The sequence below is a fragment of the Mytilus trossulus genome, chromosome 7 (assembly GCF_036588685.1).
Source record: "Mytilus trossulus isolate FHL-02 chromosome 7, PNRI_Mtr1.1.1.hap1, whole genome shotgun sequence".
NCBI classification, from domain to species: domain Eukaryota; kingdom Metazoa; phylum Mollusca; class Bivalvia; order Mytilida; family Mytilidae; genus Mytilus; species Mytilus trossulus.
In genome coordinates this window covers 27,740,912-27,762,394 of record NC_086379.1, presented here as the reverse complement: position 1 = coordinate 27,762,394, position 21,483 = coordinate 27,740,912, and the positions used below count along the sequence as shown (strand labels likewise).

Below are 21,483 nucleotides of genomic sequence, written 5' to 3'. Positions count from 1 at the left end.
CAGCAGCAGCTGTAACTTACGCAGCAATAGAAATATAATTATTTTGAAACCAATTTAATGGGCACGTTGCGTATTTTTGAAGGCAACTTACGTTATAGACTTAAAGTTTGTAAGTTGATTAAAAAAAGCTAAGTTAAATTAATGAAAAATTGATAAACGAGATAAATGCCGAATCTTCAGTGTGAGAAGTGCTTTCTGTATAAACCTTCACAATTATATATGAAAAGAGAAATTTGAGGCTTTGGTTTTTATCGTACTTTTGTCTTAGAAAACAAACTTTCAACATTATTTTTTTCAGTTTCACATGATAGTATTTACATAAAAAAAAGTTTTAGCATTTTTAGATGATTAAACAAAATAAGATAAAACAAAAAATTTAAGATAGGAAAAATAATTGATTTGAAATTGAACTTGTATATCTTGAATTTTTCGGAAAGTTTTTTTTCAAAGATTTTATCACGATGACGCAAGTTGGGGTTATTTATGCACTTGTATTATTTCCGTTATTTGATAGTATCTCAATTAACATAACAATTTTCCTCCGATGTTAAATTGAAGTGCAGTGTTTGAATATTGCAAAAGTCAAACACATGGAAAAATGATTAAACTAATGTAATATGCAATATTTTAAATGATGTAACTATTTTTTAATCCAAAATAAAATAAATTAAATATGCGGTATTAAAAATGGTGTATTTTTTTTTTTATTAAACAATGAATAAATTAAATATACAGTATCAACTATTTTTATTAATTTATTATAAATCAATATCAACCATGTCGAAAGTCATGAATTCACTGTATTGTTCTACACGTTAATTAGCACTACATTCTTGTTTCTGCTGTACCACTGATCCTTTTACAATCCGTTTCACATTTCAGTTGTGTCACCTTCCTCGAAATGTTTTGATCTTTGCGTTCGTCCACAGGATGGATACGAGGTCTTCTCTTCTTACAAAACAAGAACAATGCAAAGCTTTTCCTGAACTTCTCGTTCATGAATGCGTAGACGATCGGATTGTAACAACTACTACTCATCGCCAGACACTGAAGAAAAACACGAATCGTGTTTACAGTGACAGAGATTTTTGTATTGCTCTTTTCTGTGATAATGTTAAAAAGCTGCAATGGTAGCCAGCACACGACAAATAAAGAAATTACTGTGACCAACATTTTAATTGCCCGCCTCTTTTGACGAAGACGTGATCCATCTGTGCGGTTTACAGTTGAAGTTGTACTGAAATTAAATTTTCCCCATAGTGTATGTATGATTATCCCATATAAAATCGCCATTACCATCAAGGGAAACATGAACAGTATACCAAAACTTAACCAGAGTCGTAAGAATTGTTGCTGTGGTGTTTCGTATTTTGGAAATAAACATTCAGTTATTTTTATTTCACAACCTGATGAAAATTCAACCAGTTCATAACTTATTGCTTGCGGAATTCCAGATAAAGCAGACACAATCCAAACTGTCGAAAGAATAGACGCCATTTTAACTTTTGTTTGAAAAAATTGTAGTTTGAAAGGGAAAACTATGGCATAAAATCTATCTAGGGCAATGCAACACAATGTCAACGAACTACATCCAACTGAAAAGGTAGTCATAAAAGGTACCAACTTACATGCAAATCTACCCAATGTCCAATAATGCGAAATAACAAATCCAATATTAAATGGCACAGTACTTACAATCAAAAGCAAATCACTTCCTGCCAAGGAAACGATAAAGATATTTGTTGTAGAACGCATATGCTTGTTGAATATGAAAGTCAGAAGCACTAATGAATTTCCAACAATGGAGACGGCAATTATTAGCACATATAAAGTTACAAGGACGGATTGCAACTGTTTTCCTATTTCATAATTGTCCGGTAGGGATAAGTACGGAAACGAGCGCAAGAAAAATTGACAAGGACTGGAACTGTCTCCTGCTTTTCCGCAACACATTCTTTTATACAATAAACCGAACAATTTAGGACTAAATATTCCATGGCTGCTTATTTCACTGCTGGTTTCGTATGCTGAATTTGTAAAGTTTGTCGTTTCTATCGTACTGTAGTAAAAATGCATGTTACTTGTATTTGAATATGATGTTGTCATATCTGACATTTCAGTCGTGCCCGGATTGAATACGGGTGAGGTCACCATTCTGTACACGGTATGATTAAGACCAACTCAACTATCCGTCATCAAGTAAAATGAATATCGTAGTAATTTCTTTGACGACAATAGTTGCACTTGATTCTGCGCATATGTTCAAGCTTCTCACCTATCATATTATCTTTTATCTCATAAAGTGAGGGTTGCAAATAAACTATCCTTTTGGATTTTTTTCATCACGTCAGATAGCCATGTAGTAATATGTTATCCCACTATAACATTAACATATACAATTATACTTTCGCGAAGTACTTTCTGCTACTTATTCAGTATTTAATCTAACGCCCCCTGTTATCTCGATATGATGCTATGGATCCAATGTCGTCATTTCCGGTTTGTTCGCATATTATGATTGCAGAGTAAACAACGTACAAAGAAACCATATGGCATGAGTAAGATAAGTCAAATGATCATCACAGACTGTTTAAATCTAGCAATTTCCTGTAACATATAATAATCTGAATATCATTGTTGGGACAGCTCTACCTGTATTGGGAATGAAATGTATCAAAGTTGTTGGTTCTCAAATTTGTTGTAAATGCATGTTTACTTGCTACTTTAAGATCTATTTTTTGTTTGTATAAGCAAGGACGTTGAATATAGAAAATCCGGGTCAAATAAGTTTACTAATCCCACATAAAACATCGAAAACATTATGGATATTCATAATCTTCAGATCGCAAAAATATTACTAGAGACATCCAATGAAATATCGGCGCAACTAGTCAACCTTAGCCGTATTTGGCACAATTTTTTGGAATTTTGGATCCTCAATGCTCTTCAACTTTGAATTTGTTTGGTTTATAACTATTTTGATACGAGCGTCACTGATGAGTCTTATGTAGACGAAACACGCGTCTGGCGTACAAAATTATAATCCTGGTACCTTTGATAACTATATATAGTAAACGTTGTCTATATATATAGTGAATCATAATTCAAAATTTTATGTAGATCTCGCCATATGTTGTGTTGTGTATAGTGTTTTTTTTGTTTTTACGTTTTTTTTTATTTTGCCATATCGTTGTTAGCCTGTCACCGACTAATGATAGATATAAGAAGATTAATATCCCTTTGGTGAAATTGCTTTGTGCCACAAATATATAATATAATCATATATTAAAAGACATTTTTTAATACATATATATATACTAGTATACAGTTTTATGAGAGACGATAACAAGTTAAACCACATTACAAACATGAATGTAAAGAAATGTTCAACATTATTTTTGTATTATTTTAGAACTTTTACAACATCAATGATCTGACTTCACAATACCTATAACTTTTGTATTTCTTCTGGTATGTAGTTGAACGTTTTTCTCCCTTAAACATTAAATGCGCTCTTTCAAGATAACTTACCTTTTATTAACCATGTAGGAAAACAAGAACTTCTCGAAGCCAATTATTATAAGTTTTTATGTGTTGTCCTAGGTTATTTTATTTGTTCGTTTTTATTCGGTGGTTAATTAATCATGTACTTAGCACTTCGGTGTTGACATAAATATCAATTATATTTTTATATACTTATTGTTTGAATAATTATGAATTATTCTAAATAAATTGACACGGAATTTTGGTTCATCAAAGCGCTTTAACTTGATTTGAGAGTCACTGATTAGGAAGACGAAACGTGCGTCTGGTGTATTAAATTATAAGCCTGGTACATTTGATAACCATTAACATGTCGAAATGTACTATTGCATTGTTTATTTGTGTGTTTCTCATTTCTGAATGTTCTTGCATTTATTTGTACTGTAGTCCTGTCATGCAATGTTGTCATTTCAGTGTTATATTTAACATTACTATAAAAGCGCAAGGTTTGACTAGCCAACAGGTTCAACCCACTATTTTTTTTTCTTAAAATATCCTGTACCAAGTCGGTAAAATGACAGTTGTTATCTTATATATAAAAAAGAGATGTGGTATGATTGCCAATGAAACAACTATTCACAAAAGACCAAAATGACACCGATATCAACATCAACAATGAGCAAAGCCCATACCGCATAGTCAGCTATAAAAGGCCACGATAAGACAATGTAAAACAATTCAAAAGAGAATATTCGTTTATGTGTGTGTTGCATTGTCGTTTTTTTTTGCACGCCAGTGTTTCCGTTGTTTCGTTGTTTTCCTTTTGTGGTTGATGTGTTTCCCACGGTTTTGGTTTGCGACCCGGATTTGTTTTCTCTCAATCGATTTATTCTTTCGAACAGCGGTATACTACTGTTGCCTGTGTTTTTGTTCTTCTCATTTTAATGGGCTTTGCTTCCGGAAAATACAATTTTTTGACTTGTTACCTATTCTGTGGGTACGACATTTTAGTGCCCAGGTATGTAAGAGCTCATAAAAATAATAGATGCAACCTTACAATCGAAAATGTATGTACCCCTGAGTCAAAAGGGAGGCGAAAACTTCGGAAGTGACAATCCAACTCATAAGTCGAAATAAAACTGACAACCGTTTTAAAAAAACAACATCAAAACGACATCATAGCAAAAAGTTAAATGCATCGTTAAACATACACCAAAATAACTTGAACAAAGTTATTGAAGAAAAATATCAACAAGAAAGAGAGCAGGATATTTTTTTAAAATACGCAAACAATATATCATGTACACTGTACTAAAGGAAGAACTCAAATAATATAATAGGAACGCACTATAGAACAAGCAAAAAAATCAACAACATGAAAAATATATTCACAATTTCAAAAGCCTCAACGTTACTCTAGAAAGTTATCTTTTATTTCTGGTGACTGAGATAACATTGCTCTAAGCTATGTTGAAATTCATTTCAATAAATTTACCCTTATTACCCATTTGTATAGCTTTTGTTTGCAAAATAGATACATTAAAAAAAATCACCAGAAGTAAACCGCTGTTCAAAAGTCATAAATCGATTGAGAAAAAAACAAATCCGTGCTAAAAACTAAAACCGATGGAATTGCATCAACAATTAGAGGAAAACAACGAAATAACACAACACTGAAGTGCAACCAAAAAAAACCACAACAATGCAACATACATAGAAACGAACTAATAGATAACAACTAGCATATTCCTGACTTGTGACAGGAAATTTTAAGAAAAAGAAGTGGACTGAACCTGGTTTTGTGGCTATCCAAACCTCCTCGCTTAATGGGAATGTTTAATATACCGCTTACATGATAACATTACACGAAGGAAACACAGCACAAATAAAAGTACAAGAACACCAAGACAGAGAAATACATAAATAAATTATATAATAGTACATTTCGACATGTTACCCTAAAAAAACAACGGACAACCTTAATCAATTCAGGACAGTACACACAAAACAGCGTAACAGAATTACGAACTGTATGTCTGCCACACGAATGTATCAACACCTCAAAAAGTTACGTTATATGTAAGTTTCTTAAAATTGGATAAAGATCAAGATAACGTTTCTAATTATGGTATTTGACATATTTTATAACAATTACAAGAATATTAATACACAATTGTGTTAGTAACAGTACAACAAACTATGTCGGCCTTCCTTCTAATTCAAACTGTGTAAAACAAATGAATCATGTGCACATAGTTGCCTTAAACTAAAACCATACAAATGAACTGAGTGATTAATTATCTTTACTTTTTCATCCGAATAGAAAGTAGAAAAACAGAATCACAATTACAAACGATCAGACACAAAAATTTATCCGATCCGAATTACAAATAAAACTTCGTAACTAAATACACGATCGCTGATTAAACAAATACAGAGACACGTCTTATAGCAATGCGAATTCACACTCAGCAAAACAATCATATTCGGGAATAGGTCACGTTCGATACTTAAAAGACTAGACGACGTAAATTGTACACCACAATCTAAGATGTGGAAACATGTCATTGGTTAGTTTAAACACAAACACATCGTATGGATCAATCAATTCGTGAAAGTGCCCATAACATTTACAGAGTGTCATTTTTAATCTTTCATCCCCATAACCATTGTTTGAGAAATTTCTGCGTAAGGAGCACACTCCTGTATTTGAAGTCCGTATTGTGTGAACATGCATCAGCATAACTGAGAAGAAATGAGAAATTGATAATTGGGAAGCTGAAATCGGCCCGTTTGTCATAGATTCTAGTGTGAAGTAGTCCATCTATGTCAATATTGAAGAAGATATCAAGATATGAAGCAGTCCTTCTAGTATCAGTACTATTCCTAATTTTAATTCACTAGGATATATGAGATGTAAGTACATGATGAAATATGGGTTATTCAGTGATAGGACATGATCAATATACCTGAAGGTCAGATTTCAGAATTTCGCAAGGTGCTTTTTCTTTTTGTCTTTTAGAAATTTCTGAATGAATCCTCCTACATACAAGTACAACAAAAAGTCGGCCAGTAGGGATATACAATTCGTACCCATTGGAATACCGAATGTCTGTTGAAACATCAATCCTTCAAACTGAACTAATATATAATCGATGAAAAGAAGTCCAGCATTTTGATAATATCATCCTCAGTATATTTTCTGGTAGAATCAGTATGGTTCTTCACAAAAGAAGAATTATTATAACCCATAACAAGAAATTTCTATCTACGATTCCCATTTTTATAGAAACAGCTCCGTTAAATGAGACGGTGAAGTTGATCTTTCAATTGAGCATGGGGAATAGTAGTGTAAAGCGTAGAAAAATCAAAAGTCTTAATGTTGCAGCAAAATTACAGAGGTTGTGATTGTGATTAAACAGTAAAGAGTAGCTTTTTAGAATTTACGAGAATCCACATCTGATTAAGACCACTGGAAGAACACATCTCATCACAATATTTTTGAAAGCCATCTTTTACTATAGAAAGAATAGTAGTCAGTACTTTAGAAAGATGCCAAGTGGAACATCTTGATTAAAAACCTTTTGTTCTGAGCAAACAAAAGGAAAATAACTTCCAGGTTGTTTTTACAATGTACTACTAAAGTAGTCATCTTTTTCTGTATTCTTTATTTTTGATACAATTTTTCACCGTTGCTTTATATCCTAAAATTGTGAATTTACTGAGCACAGCTGTTTTGTGCTGTATTGCCATTAAGCACAGCAGGGGTAGAAAGGTGAAACTGGTAAAATGTGTCAGACCATAGAAACAGTATGAAACAGGTCACCTTTCAAAACATACTGCATACATAGTTCAACTGTGCCAAGCAATGATAAAAAAAAACTTTTGTGACAAGCTGCTTGACAAGTTTTTCAGCCTTAAAAGTGATGATGTTGTTCTTGTATAACCTGTGATTCAATGAATAAACACAAATGTTTGATTAACATCTTTTATTAAAATATGCCCTTTTCATATTATCATATCGCGCGTTAAATGCCCTTTTTCAGGATTTGCACCCTGCCCTTTTGAAAACCTAGCTAGAACACTGTAGGTTGTATTGATGATGCTCTGATGTATGCCTTATATAAAGCTGTTTTAATTATCTTGTTATCCGGACTTTTTATTTTTATTTTCATGTTTACGTATTCTAGTCTTTACTGGGTTACACACATAACTGAATGCTATCTTTCAATATAGTCGTAATATTGAGATTGTTCAGAAGTCCATAAATAATTGGAGTTCTGTTTGAATTATAAGGTAATTTGTGAACCTATAATACTTTCAAGCTTGTTCATGTCATAAAAAAAAGAAATTTAAGAAAGATACCCCTGGCAAAATCAAATATTGAACCAAATTTAAGATGGTTGGCGCATTTGCTTCTTTTTGCACAACAGTAAATACTGGTAACTGTTTCAAAGAAAATTAGAAATATTTAAACAAGTACACATATAAATGTATTAACAGACGACGGGCTAACGTTATTCTTCAACCAATACGTGTAGTAGTATTAGTTATTCATGAATATGCCAAACAGTTTCTATTATAATTGTCTTCCAATACTGGCTTTATTCAAGTCAATTGTCGGACGCTTGTGACCTTTTGTTTAAACTTCAACTTGATTCGTAGTTTTTGTAGAGACTGTTTTAACGGTAAACAAATATATATATGGAAACCATCTGATTTAAATGGAAGCCACAGTTTTTTCACGCAAATAATTAAATTAAAATAAGAATATAAAACATTGACCACATTTGTCAGTGGGTGTTTACACAAGAGTCAGATAAAAAAATAAGTATAAACTGAAATAAATCGACTTTGTTTTGATTCAAAATTCTATATACATATAATTATCAACATTAATATATTGAGCAGCACAATAAGTGCATAAAAAGATTGAAGGAACGGAAATGAAATGTCAAATTAATGTACGTTATCCTGATAGAATAAGGTCGTTTATCTAGCAACATCAGTTTTTACCATTAACATGGTAATTTGAACATGTGTTATCATAAGCATCATAATGAAAACAAAAAGACATTGTCATTTATGTTTTTTTTTTACTGACTGCACCGATGGAAATGCATATGAGAAGCTTTCATTTAATCGCAAAATTCTGTAAGCAAAAAACTCTAGGAAAGATTTGACATATTCCTTAAGGTAGGTGCGGGATCTAAGTTCTAATTGATATTTCTGATGTGAACCTTGATATAAAAAAAAGCATTGATTGGTATGTAGGTGGATGAGCACTCACAGTGACAAACGAGCTGACATCATCATTTCATTACTGAAAAGTGAGGACTTGTAATGGCATTACATTGTAATAGTGTTTGCATTATCGGAGAAGCATTGATGGGTATGTAGGTGGGTCAGCACTCACAGTGACAAACGAGCTGACATCATCATTCCATTACTTATAAGTGAGGATTTGTAATGGCATTACATTGTGATAGTGTTTGCATTATCGGGGAAACATTGATTCGATGAAGATTCATGTCTTAATAATTTATTAAGACATGAATCTTCATCGAATCAATGTTTCCCCGATAATGCAATTAATTCATATATAGTTCGACAGTCATAGTAAATAATCGTGCCATTAATCGATTTTTTTTTGCATAATGTCTAGTTGTATAATATGTGTATACTAGTTCGCCTTTACAGTTGTGTGAGTATTTTTTTATACCGTGTATTTCAAACATTTTGTGGTATGCCTGTTCATCGTTTAAGTTTATCACAATTAAAAAAAACATATATAAAAAATAGTTAAAGATGAAACCAAATGTAATTACTACCACTGTTTCACACGGTGCTGATGGACTCTTAGTCCCAAAGAGTGATTTGAATACACTTTTTAGACGAAACACTCTTCTTGCGAAGCATATTATATTTCTGTTATATTTAATTGTGTTTTACCTCCACTGGGTAGACGTTAGTGCTGATGGACGTTTCGTTCATGACGGTTTATACAAATCAGAAGTCGTCACTTTGCTTGTTGAACCATTGATGTAGATTATAGCCATTTTTTGGAAATTTTCTGTTTAAAAATCTTTAACTACTAGAAAAACTAAAAAGTAAAATAGCAAAAAATACTTAACTCCGAGGAAAACGGAAAGTCCATCATAGAAAAAAAAAGATTGTAGTAAAATTAAGAGAAAAAGAACATGGAATATCCGAAAACGAAACCCAGATTTCAAATCCTTCTACAAAATTCATACATCTATAGCAAAGCTGATACTGAGTCGATACAAAACACCAAGATAACATCAAGATAACCGTGATAAACAAAGTCAGCAACGATAACACAAAGATAACCGTCATTAACAAAGTCAACAAAGATAACACAAAGATAACCGTGATAAACAAAGTCAACAAAGATAACACAAAGATAATCGTGATAAAGAAAGTCAACAAAGATAACATCAAGATACCCGTGATAAACAAAGTCAACAAAGATAACATCAGGATAACCGTGATAAACAAAGTCAACAAAGATAACAGAAAGATAACCGTGATAAACAAAGTCAACAAAGATAACATCAAGATACCCGTGATAAACAAAGTCAACAAAAATAACAAAGATAACCGTGATAAACAAAGTCAACAAAGATAACATCAGGATAACCGTGATAAACAAAGTCAACAAAGATAACACAAAGATAACCGTGATAAACAAAGTCAACAAATATAACATCAGGATAACCGTGATAAACAAAGTCAACAAAAATAAGACAAAGATAACCGTGATAAACAAAGTCAACAAAGATAACATCAAGATACCCGTGATAAACAAAGTCAACAAAGATAACACAAAGATAACCGTGATAAACAAAGTCAACAAAAATAACAAAGATAACCGTGATAAACAAAGTCAACAAATATAACATCAGGATAACCGTGATAAACAAAGTCAACAAAAATAAGACAAAGATAACCGTGATAAACAAAGTCAACAAAGATAACATCAAGATACCCGTGATAAACAAAGTCAACAAAGATAACCGTGATAAACAAAGTCAACAAAGATAACATATGGATAACCGTGATAAACAAAGTCAACAAAGATAACACAAAGATAACCGTGATAAACAAAGACAACACAGATAACATCAGGATAACCGTGATAAACAAAGTCAACAAAGATAACACAAAGATAACCGTGATAAACAAAGACAACACAGATAACACAAAGATAACCGTGATAAACAAAGTCAACAAAGATAACATATGGATAACCGTGATAAACAAAGTCACCAAAGATAAGACAAATATAACCGTGATAAACAAAGTCAACAAAGATGAACGCCAACAAGACAGTCACATCCACCGGCTATAGTTCAAAATAAGCAGAGTAAGAAAGAACGAAAGGTGACAAAAAAGCAGACAATGCAACAAGCTAACAATTTGAACAGATTATAAAATTTGAACCAATCACAAATTCTTACAAAATAACGATAAGTATATCAAATGTGAATCAACATATTCTGTGGATTCTTTATTATCCGACCAGTCCTTTTAGGCAACTCCGCGGTGATTTATTCTTTATATATATATATATATATATATATATTTTCTCGAAGGACTCAATACATGTTTGCGTTATTTTTTTCTCACTGGAAAATTCGCGAATATAAATCTATTTGCTATTAAAAATTTGTTGGTTAACAGTATAGTCGAAAGATTTAAACAAAATAAAACAAAACAATTTTTTAAGGGGTTAATGCTCTTTATAGTCAATGTTTAACCATTTTTCGCAAATCTTAGTTATCCTTTACAAAAATCTTCTCATCTGAAACTACTGGGCCAAATTAATCCAAACTCGGCCACAGTCATCATTGGAGTATCTTGTTTAAAAAATGTGTCCGGTGACCTGGTCAACCAACCAATATGGCCGCCATGGCTAAAAATAGAACATAGGGGTAAATGCAGTTTTTGGCTTATAACTCAAAAACCAAAGCATTTAGAGCAAATCTACCATTGGGTTAAATTGTTCATCAGGTCAAGATCTATCTGCCCTGAAATTTTCAGAGGAATTGGACAACACAATGATGGGTTGCTGCCCCTGAATTAGTAATTTTATGGAAATTTTACTGTTTTTGGTTATTATCTTGAATATTATTATAGATAATGATAAATTGTAAACAGCAATAAAGTAAGATTTACAAATAAGTCAACATGACCGAAATGGTCAGTTGACCCCTTGAGGAGTTATTGCCCGTCATAGTCAATTTTTAACCATTTTTCGTATATCTTAGTAATCTTTTACAAAAATCTTCTCCTCTGAAACTACTGGGCCAAATTAATTAAAACTTAGCCATAATCATTTTTTGGATATTTAGTTTAAACTAGAGGCTCTAAAGAGCCTGTGTCGCTCACCTTGGTCTTTGTGAATATTAAACAAAGGAAAAGGAATTATGTTTTGGTGATGGTGATGTGTTTGTTCATCTTACTTTACTGATCATTCTTGCTGCTTAAAATCATCTGTATCTATAATGAACTTGGCCCAGTAGTTTCAGTGGAAAATGTTAGAAAAATTTTACAAATTTTATGAAAATTGTTAAAAATTGACTATAAAGGACAATAACTCCTTAGGGGATCAATTGAACATTTCAGTCACGTTGACTTATTTGTAAATCTTACTTTGCTGAACATTATTGCTGTTTACAATTTATCTCTATCTATAATAGTATTCAAGATAATAACCAAAAACAGCAAAATTTCCTTAAAACTAACAATTCAGGATCAGCAACCCAACAACATGTTTTCCGATTCATCGGAAAATTTCAGAGCAGATAAATCTAGACCTGAGAAACAAATTTACTCCAGATTTGCTCTGAATGCTTTGGTTTTTATGTTTTAAGAAAAAAACTGCATTTTACCCCTATGTTCTATTTTTAGCCATGGCGGCCATTTTGGTTGGATGGCTGGGTCACCGGACACATTTTTCAAACTACATACCCCAAAGATGCTTGTGGCCAAGGTTGGATTGATTTGGCAAGTAGTTTCAGAGGAGAAAATTTTTGTAAAATATAACTAAGATTTACGAAAAATGGTTAAAAATTGAAGATAAAGGGCAATAACTCCTAAAGGGGTCAACTGACCATTTCGGTCATGTTGACTTATTTGTAAATCTTTTTTTGCTGAACATTATTGCTGTTTACAGCTTATCTCGATCTATAATAATATTCAAGATAATAACCAACCAGATGTTCCGCAGGGCGCAGCTTTATACGACCGCAGAGGTTGTACCCTGAACGGTTGGGGCAAGTATGGACTTAACATTCAAGCTGGATTCAGCTCTAAATTTGGATTGTGATTAAATAGTTGACACAGCATAGGTTTCTGACACAGAATGAATGTGGTCTAATGATCTTAAAAAAAATGTTTGCCTTTGAGCAATTCACTATGCTGTTGAATATTAATCCTCTCAAAAAAATGTTTGAAGAAATTTTATTTTTATTTATGAAATCTGAAATGAAAAAAAATGACCCCCCCCCCCCCATTTTTTTTCACATCCCCCTTTCTCTTATTTCGAAACTGATCTCAATTCAAATTTCTAATGAAGTTTGCAACAATAACTACTCATTTAAATACATCATAAAATATTAAAATGTAAAAAAAGTGCTTGTTATAACTGACAATGACTGAATGGTAAAGATTGTTTTAATCTATCAGTTGGTAGTAAAAGTGAATATACATTGTATATTGTATAAAACAATGATTTAAATTGATTCAACTACTATTCTGGACAAAGAAAGATAACTCCAATTGAAATCCAATTGGAATTTCTTGTTATTGCACAATATTGTGCAATTAGATATTTCTTGCTATTGTGCAATACTGTGCAATTGAAAATTTTTGCTATTGCACAATACTGAAGTTAGTGTCTTTATAGTCAACTTTTAACAATTTTCATAAAATTTGTAAATTTTTACTAACATTTTCCACTGAAACTACTGGGCCATTATAGAAAGAGATAATTGTAAGCAGCAAGAATGTTCATTAAAGTAAGATGTACAAACACATCACCATCACCAAACCACATTTTTGTCAGGAATCCATCTGCTTCTTTTGTTTAATATTCACATATACCAAGGTGAGCGACACAGGCTCTTTAGAGCCTCTAGTTTTCTTTGGTTACATCTGACATCTGACATCAGACTGAAACTTCTATTGAACTGAATTTTAATGTGAGTTACTGTATTGTTATGCGTTTACTTTTCTACATTTGGGTAGAGGTCTTCAGGGGTTGGTTGAGATCTTATAAACATGTTTAACCCGACGCAATTTTCTGCCTGTCCCATGTCAGGAGCCTCTGGCCTTTGTTAGTCCTGTATTAATTCTTATTCTAGTTTCTTGTGTACAATTTTGAGTTTAGTATGGCGTTCATCATCACTGAACTAGTATATATATATTTGTTAAGGGGCCAGCTGAAGGACGCCTCTGGGTGCAGGAATTTCTCGCTGCATTGAAGACATGTTGGTGACCTTTGCTGTTTTCTCTCCTATGGTCGGTTTGTTGTCTCTTTGACACATTCCCCATTACCATTCTCAATTTTAAATAATAATACAGAAGATACAACATAGAAAACTAAAGACTAAGCAACAGGAACCCAACTAACTACTGGATCTCAATACACACAAAGAATAAAGAACAAATCTAGGATCTCCTGCTAAATAACAATACACACAAAGAATAAAGAACAAATCTTTCAAGGTTTTGGTAAGTTTATTGTTACATAAATATATAAGTCTAATAATGACATCAATGCATTACTATAGTAGAATATATGGAATGTACCTTATCTAAATATCTTACCACAATAATTTGTAGTCAGATTTTTAATGATAAAGCTGTTTTTAATCTTTTGATATTTTTGTTGCAAAAATAATGAAATACTAAAATTACCAATGAAATGAATGGTAATGTCACAGGAATTTTACTAAATGATTTTAAATTAATTAATATTAGATTTTCTCTCTACAATGAATGCAGTGTTCACTTTTAAAATATGCCTGAAACCGCAGAATATTTTTTGCGTTACAAATTCCCTTGTGAAGGCCCTGTGGTTTACAAACATATTCTAATATGAACCATCATTTTTTTCATACAACATTTTTTTAAATTCTGAACATCAATTCAAACTAGACATACATTGACCCTAGACAAATTGATCACAAAATAACTTAATTGTGAAATAACACATGCAACCATTTTTCATTCATTTTTTAGGGTGGATCACTGCAAACAAACACTATGGGTGTGTTTGGATATATGCCTGAGGCGGCCTATGGGTAAATACGCCTGAGGTGACCTATGGTTACTCATAGGCCGCCTCAGGCGTATATCCAAACACATCCAAAAATAGAAAAATCACATCATCTTTATGGATTTCTTTTTCTTTTTTTTATTCTGAATGAAAATGTGTCAATTCATTTAAGGTCGGTGTTTGCCTAGCATGATTAAAACTAAACAACATAAAATGTATACCTAAAAATATTTTTGGTTATCTTTTGGGGTACGTGATATATAATTATGTTTACATAACTGGTCTAATCTTTTGGCTTAAGGATAATACTATCTTTATTCTATTATGATGTTCAAAAGTTTCTAACCAAGTCTTTATAATGAAATGTTGAAAAAATGTGAACAGATATATGCAGAAGAAGAATAAAGAATCTTACAGCTATAGTTAATTATATGTTAATTGTATAGAAAAAAGTTCCAAAAAAATTAGGTGCTTAACCAAACTGCTTTGGCAGAATTCATTTAATATCTGTGATAGGCCTGAATAGCTTTTGATAAGATTTAAACTGAATTGCAAATGCATGAAAGCTAAGTAACACATGAATTATTTCTGTTTTAAATATTATAAATTGAAAACAATCCTTGCAAGCTAATGAAAAGCCTCTTTGTTGCATGACATTGACCTTTATACAAGACCATCTGTCTACCACAGTTATTATAAAAAAACATCAACAAGTTTGACAATTAAATAGCAACAATGAATAACAAAACTTACTGGAAAGACTAGTGTTAATGGATAACAAAAACAATCAAATTTCCACAACCATAATGAAAGCCATTTTAAATAAATTCACAGGTTCTCTTCTAAACAAGTCCCTGATAGCATCAATTTTTAATACAAAAATGATTAAAACAAATTTGAATGTTGTCAGTCCGATTTTATTTGTTATGCTGTTTTGAAATGTATCAAGTGTTAACATCAAATTGCTCAAGTTCAAATTTGATAATTAAAATTTGAAAAGTCATCTTAAGCAAACTGTATTGATTTAGATGCCTTATAGCTCCGTGGTAAATTTTGGTAAAATTAACATACAAATGTAGACTGACAAGTTACACAAACATTAGTGAATATTTGTAGGAGTTTAAATATAATTTCCGAAGTTTGATGTGTAAACAAAGTTATACATTTTCATTCAAAACACCAATTAATTTTTTCAACTATTTGAAGTTTAAAATAGTTCAATTAAAGCGATGCGATCAATTTCCTGTATGTTAATTCCACACAATAAATTAAGTGGAAATGGCCTTGAATTTTGAAAGGAAAAAATTTAACAAGAACCTATGAATACATTTCTATGGCATGAACATACATGTTTTGCAATTACATATGATAAAAATAACAACCAAATCTGACACAACAATCAGGCAGTTTAAAGCAGCATGATACTGAAATAGAAAATCTAAGTTTTTGTCATTTGTATTGGAAACAAACATTTCTTTAAATTTCACTTTAATATAAATTTTGGAACAAAAAAATAATTTAAAAATATTTTTTTTAAATATTTTTTAATATTGTCTTAATATGTATAGACTGTATATGTCAGGGAATATAACAACAAAAGGAAATCAATCCTATTAATTCACAAAGATGAAACCCGCCTTTTCTGTTTATATTTCAAATATCTTAATACAAATTTCAACTTCACTCCTTAAACCTCAAAACATACTTTAATATTTGATGTACTAAAACACTTATTTGATAAAAACAAAAAATTGCTAAAAACATCATGTTGAGACAAACTAAAAGGACGGTTAAAAACGTAAAATAAACACATATGAGACTTAGAATTACTTAATATCACAACATAGAAGCACCGCTACATTTTAAAAAATTGCTGGAAGACTGCTTATGGCAAGGGCTATACGTTCCTTTACCAACTAACAAGATAAAAAAGTCAATTAATAAATATATTGCACATGAGGTTATAACAATAAATGCTGAATGGATACATAAAAACTATTTAAAATTATTTAAAATGAAGTCTACTCGTACATTAAGTTAAAATATAAAAGTTCTCTACTGAATAGATAGTTTGTGATATACAATTTTACATGTGACTGTGTTTGGAAAAGTCACTAATGTGTCCCACAAACACTGGAAAGTTGGTTAAGTTTGTAAATATCAACTGACAAACGTTTGAAACACACAAAAAATTGTACAATACCTTATTTCTTGTATAGTCATAAATAATTAAAATAGAATCATATCACAAAACTTTTTAACCATTTGCAAAATAAATGTTGATTGACACGATGTATTGTCTGTACTATTCAGTCAAAAACTGAGTTTGGCATAGAGATATATCATTTATCTATACATGGGGGGTCTCATTGGGGGGTTCCGATCCCGGATCCCGCTTACTGTTTTGTCAGAATCCTGTATCCCGCTTACACTATATATGTGAGCAATTCTTTTTTTTTTGTCATTTCCCAGGTCCCCCTAGACCTCATTTCCTATTATGTGAAATACTTACAAAAAATCAACAACCCCGCGTCACGCTTAGACCCCAATGAGACCCACTACATGTGCAGGCTATCATGCAATATTATTTTATAAATTACTTATCTAGGCAAGTGGGACACACAATGTCAGAAAGAATTAGAAAAATATAATTTTCAATCTGATAGGTTTCTACACCATCCCTTCATAATGTGCAAATATAACATAACAGTGCATCAGATCAGGTAAATATATACATAGGAAGCACAATAAAATAAAATGGAGGTAAAAAATAAAATCAACCACTGGGAAATAAAACAATTATAGCAAATAAAACTTAAAATAAAACAAGATTCTGGCACTATTTGTAAACATGAGATTTGCTGATAAGCATATAAAACATGAGAGAGAGAAAGAATGGACGGAGAATGAAGACTGATGGCACTGGTAATGTGACTACTACATGATGATGTCATTATCTATCCTACAGCACTTAACATGGCTGCTAAACATGCTTCGTAACATAATAAATACTGGTCCTGCAAATATACAAATAAATACTATGATGAAACAATTTCGATAAAGAGCATATATTGCTAGAGTGTACACTGGCGGACTATTTGTGTGTAAGAGTGTGTGAACTTTTGTGACCTGAGCATGTGAATTGCACACACACACCAATGACATATTGGTCCAGTTTCTGATTCTTAACCCACTTTTTGCTCATAAACAAACATGAACAGGAGGATTAAGTCAATTTTCTAAAGTGCCAATCTTCAAATTCAAAAACTAGCTGAAGCTAACATTACACCTGTTTCTCAGCCTTGTGCAAATACAGCTGATATTTAAAGACTCTAAAACAGTTATTGTCTATTTATCTGCTTAATCTACACGATAAATTCCATGTTCTTGTTTAGCCTCAGTTTTAGAAAGATATAATGGTTAACTGGAGGCACTTATACTACGAGATTTATCTTTTTCAGAAAAGCTGAAGTATTGTGTTTTTCATTACCATTTCTGAATTATTTTTTTACCTGTGTATGTTTAAGTTTGAAACTTCATTTTCAATGTTTTACCCTGCTCAATAGTAAACTTTTAGTGTAATGTGATCCCATAGAGCATTTGTTCCTCATGCAGAATGTATATATGAACAAACATTAAAATTGAATCACGGAGACACTTACTTTGGTCTGGATCATTCCTTGTCTTTGTCTTCTTAGGTCCTTCACAATCTCAAATATATCACACTAAAAAGTTAAATATATCACACTAAAAAGTTAAATATATCACACTAAAAAGTTAAATATATCACACTAAAAAATTAAATATATCACACTAAAAAATTAAATATATCACACTAAAAAATAAATGTATCAAATCTACCACACTGAAATCTCAATATATGGCACTACATGTACAATAATTTGAATCTGTCACATTGAAATATCAATATTTCTCTAATTCTATGGAAATTTATCCCTTTTCGAACCCATTGTATAAAAAAATTTAATCAACGTGTGGTTGCTGGTGATATCAGAAGATCATTGGATGATTTTAAGGGTCATGACCTTTTTGGCTGACTGGATGAATCAAAATATGATAACAGGTGTTAATGAAATTGACAACTTCGTGCAATGTGAAAGGCACTCGAAGGGGATTTTCGGTAAAAACAAAAAAAGAAAATGTCTTTTTAATCATTAGAGAAACAGATTCTTCCATAGTTACTCGTGGATTATCGGATTTATCCAATCTCGATAGTTAAATTATAAATTTTAAAGTACTCGCAGAGGCGGCTTGAACTTTAAAATTGATAATTTAACTATCTCGATTGGATAAATTCGATAATCCACTGGTATCAATGTAAGAATCTATATATAACACTTAAATCCAAAATATATTGCACTGATATCTCAAATATTTCATAACAAATTTATCTTTGTCTTATTTTAGAAATAACGTTGAATCCCCATGAATGAGAACTTGTCATGTGCTTTTGCTTCTTGATTATTTTAGCAGGTTTGCTGTATGACTGATATTTATTTTTAGTTCTGAAGCTCAATGTATCACCTTCTAGAAATAACTATAATTTATTGACAGGCCTATATCAACTGATAATAGAAACTTGATGTTATGTAATTTATCATAAATCACAAAGAATTTTATTTATTTCATAAAATGTCAATACAATTAAAACGTTCAGATCTTATATCAAAGTTTACCTTTCCTTCACTTTCCAGTCTAGCAAGAGCAATGTCTATAGTAATCAGGGCACCAGTTCTTCCTATCCCAGCACTACAGTGTACAACTAAAGGTCCACTAGTATGGTATACATGACCAAGTTGTAGAAACTAGAAAACAGAGGAAAAATATCATACAAATAATTCAAAGAAAGCTGAAAATATATATAATGTAATAAATAACACAATTGCACAGCTAACAGAATTTTTTTTATAAACTATAACTCTTAAGGTGGTACCCAAAACTTTCATTAAAATCAATTTGGCTCGTTTAATTTCATAAAATTTAGGCAAAGTATTTACTTTTGACCCTTTGACAAAAAAATAAAAATTTCAAAAAAATTGAACCAACCAATTTATCAGAAAAATAACACTGGTTATATAGAAGTTTGACACTCATTTTGATTATTGAGAAGCTTAATATTTTCTGAACAACGCAATGTAATTAAAACGTTTAGCTGATTTTACAGAGTTATCTCCCTGTAGTGTTAGGGTACCACCTTAATATTCATCAATTAATTAAAAACATACAGTAAAATATAACAATGAAAAGCACTGCAAGAATATTGGATTGATGTGCAGTTTTTGAAACATGAAGAACTAGAAAAATATCCAAGGTATTATATGTGCTTTTATTTCTTCTTAAAAGTGTCTGTTTATTTTTTTTTGTTTAATATTTGTTTCTACAAAAGTATCAATTGCACATTGAAATTTCTTAAACAAATCACAATTCGTTCAATCTTCTTTTTTGTATTATTTCTCTTTATTCACCAGTATGCAAATTACCTGTAGAATTGGGACAGGTGAAGATGGTACCCCATGGTCAGGCCAGGTTGTATAGTTCAGATGATAAACTCTTTTTAATTCTCCTGATGTTACTTTCTCTATTTCAATTTCTTTAATGTCAAAGTGTTCTAATGACTGGCTTTCAGCTAAACTCACTTTCAATTGACTGAAAAGTTAAAAAAAAACAACTTGTATATATGTTCCGGACCATATGAGTATTTGGACCATACGCGTATGGTCATGACCATATGCGTATACTCATATGGTCCGACCATACGCGTATGGTCCGACCGTACGCGTATGGTCGGACCATATGAGTATAATACTCGTTTGGTTATTAACGGGCCGGACCATATGAGTATTTGGACCATATAGGTATTTATATTTTTTTCAAATTACATTATAATCGTTTCAATAATACAAAAACTTTATCTAAAAAACAGTGATGGTTTAAAACATGACAATTTTTTAATTTTATAATCCAAAAAAACTACGTTTAAATTTAATATTGATGTCATAGTTAGTTTTTCATCGCTATTTACATTCGTGCATGTAGGCTTGGATGGTATTCACTTCCAAACGGTATCATAGCTTTTTGCATTTGCAAGAAATTTGTGCACTAACTTTTTCATTTAAAAACTTTGTTTGCGAGTGAAAAACAAGCCTTTTTTTTTACAGCTGCGTACAGTGATACCGAGGTATTTGGCAATTCTGATGTGTACGGTGTTTTTAAGAAGCTCTAGATCTCAAATATCGTAAAATGACTGTAGTACACCATCTCCACAACACAACTTAAAGTGACTTCTTATGTAACAGTTCATTAAGACATTTTTGGAATTAAATTCTTTAGTCGACATATTGCCATTTACTCGTAATATCAAATCGGTAATGACCATCGGTAATGACCATCGGTATAAAATGTGTTTACTTTAAATTTGACAATTAAATAACAATATTGTATTATATGTCTCTGGTGAAACTTCTTATTTTTATTTAGCTTATCTTTTTGTTATAATATAGTGATAAAATTACCTATATGATAGCGTCTTTTGTATGAACGGTCATACCATATGAAGAGTTTAGAAGTATTAAAAGTAAACTGTAACAGAGTGTTAATTACCCCGACCATACGCGTATGGTCCGACCATACGCGTATGGTCGGACCATATGAGTATATACCCATATGGTCATGAC

The 21,483-nt window shown here is 31.5% G+C and overlaps 2 protein-coding genes across 7 annotated transcripts in view; both read right to left on the bottom strand.

Annotated features, from left to right (window-relative positions):
- Positions 1–825: 825 nt before the first annotated feature.
- LOC134726316 (QRFP-like peptide receptor) lies at positions 826–8,508 on the bottom strand. The gene is made up of 3 exons (XM_063590717.1): positions 8,500–8,508; positions 7,711–7,763; positions 826–1,822 (listed from the first exon to the last, which is right to left on the bottom strand). The coding sequence occupies exons 1-3, from the start codon at positions 8,506–8,508 to the stop codon at positions 826–828; spliced, it is 1,059 nt and encodes a 352-aa protein (XP_063446787.1).
- A 5,707-nt stretch (positions 8,509–14,215) lies between these two features.
- The window catches only part of LOC134724860 (tyrosine-protein phosphatase non-receptor type 13-like), an 82,841-nt gene continuing 75,573 nt past the window's right edge, over positions 14,216–21,483 (bottom strand). For all 6 annotated transcript variants that reach the window (XM_063588164.1, XM_063588167.1, XM_063588166.1 and 3 more), the window contains 4 exons: positions 20,290–20,455; positions 19,486–19,614; positions 18,451–18,513; positions 14,216–17,805 (listed from right to left, as the gene is read on the bottom strand). In XM_063588164.1, coding sequence (XP_063444234.1) covers positions 17,746–17,805; positions 18,451–18,513; positions 19,486–19,614; positions 20,290–20,455 — 418 coding nt within the window. In that variant the 3' untranslated portion in view covers positions 14,216–17,745. The remainder of the gene's footprint in view (positions 17,806–18,450; positions 18,514–19,485; positions 19,615–20,289; positions 20,456–21,483) is intronic.

Excerpts from the sequence above, each read along its gene's own strand:
- LOC134726316 (XM_063590717.1), bottom strand. Across the intron at positions 1,823-7,710 it reads CAATATTACGACTATATTGA|GCTAATAATTGCCGTCTCCA; the intron begins AAGATAGCATTC and ends AACTTTATATGT.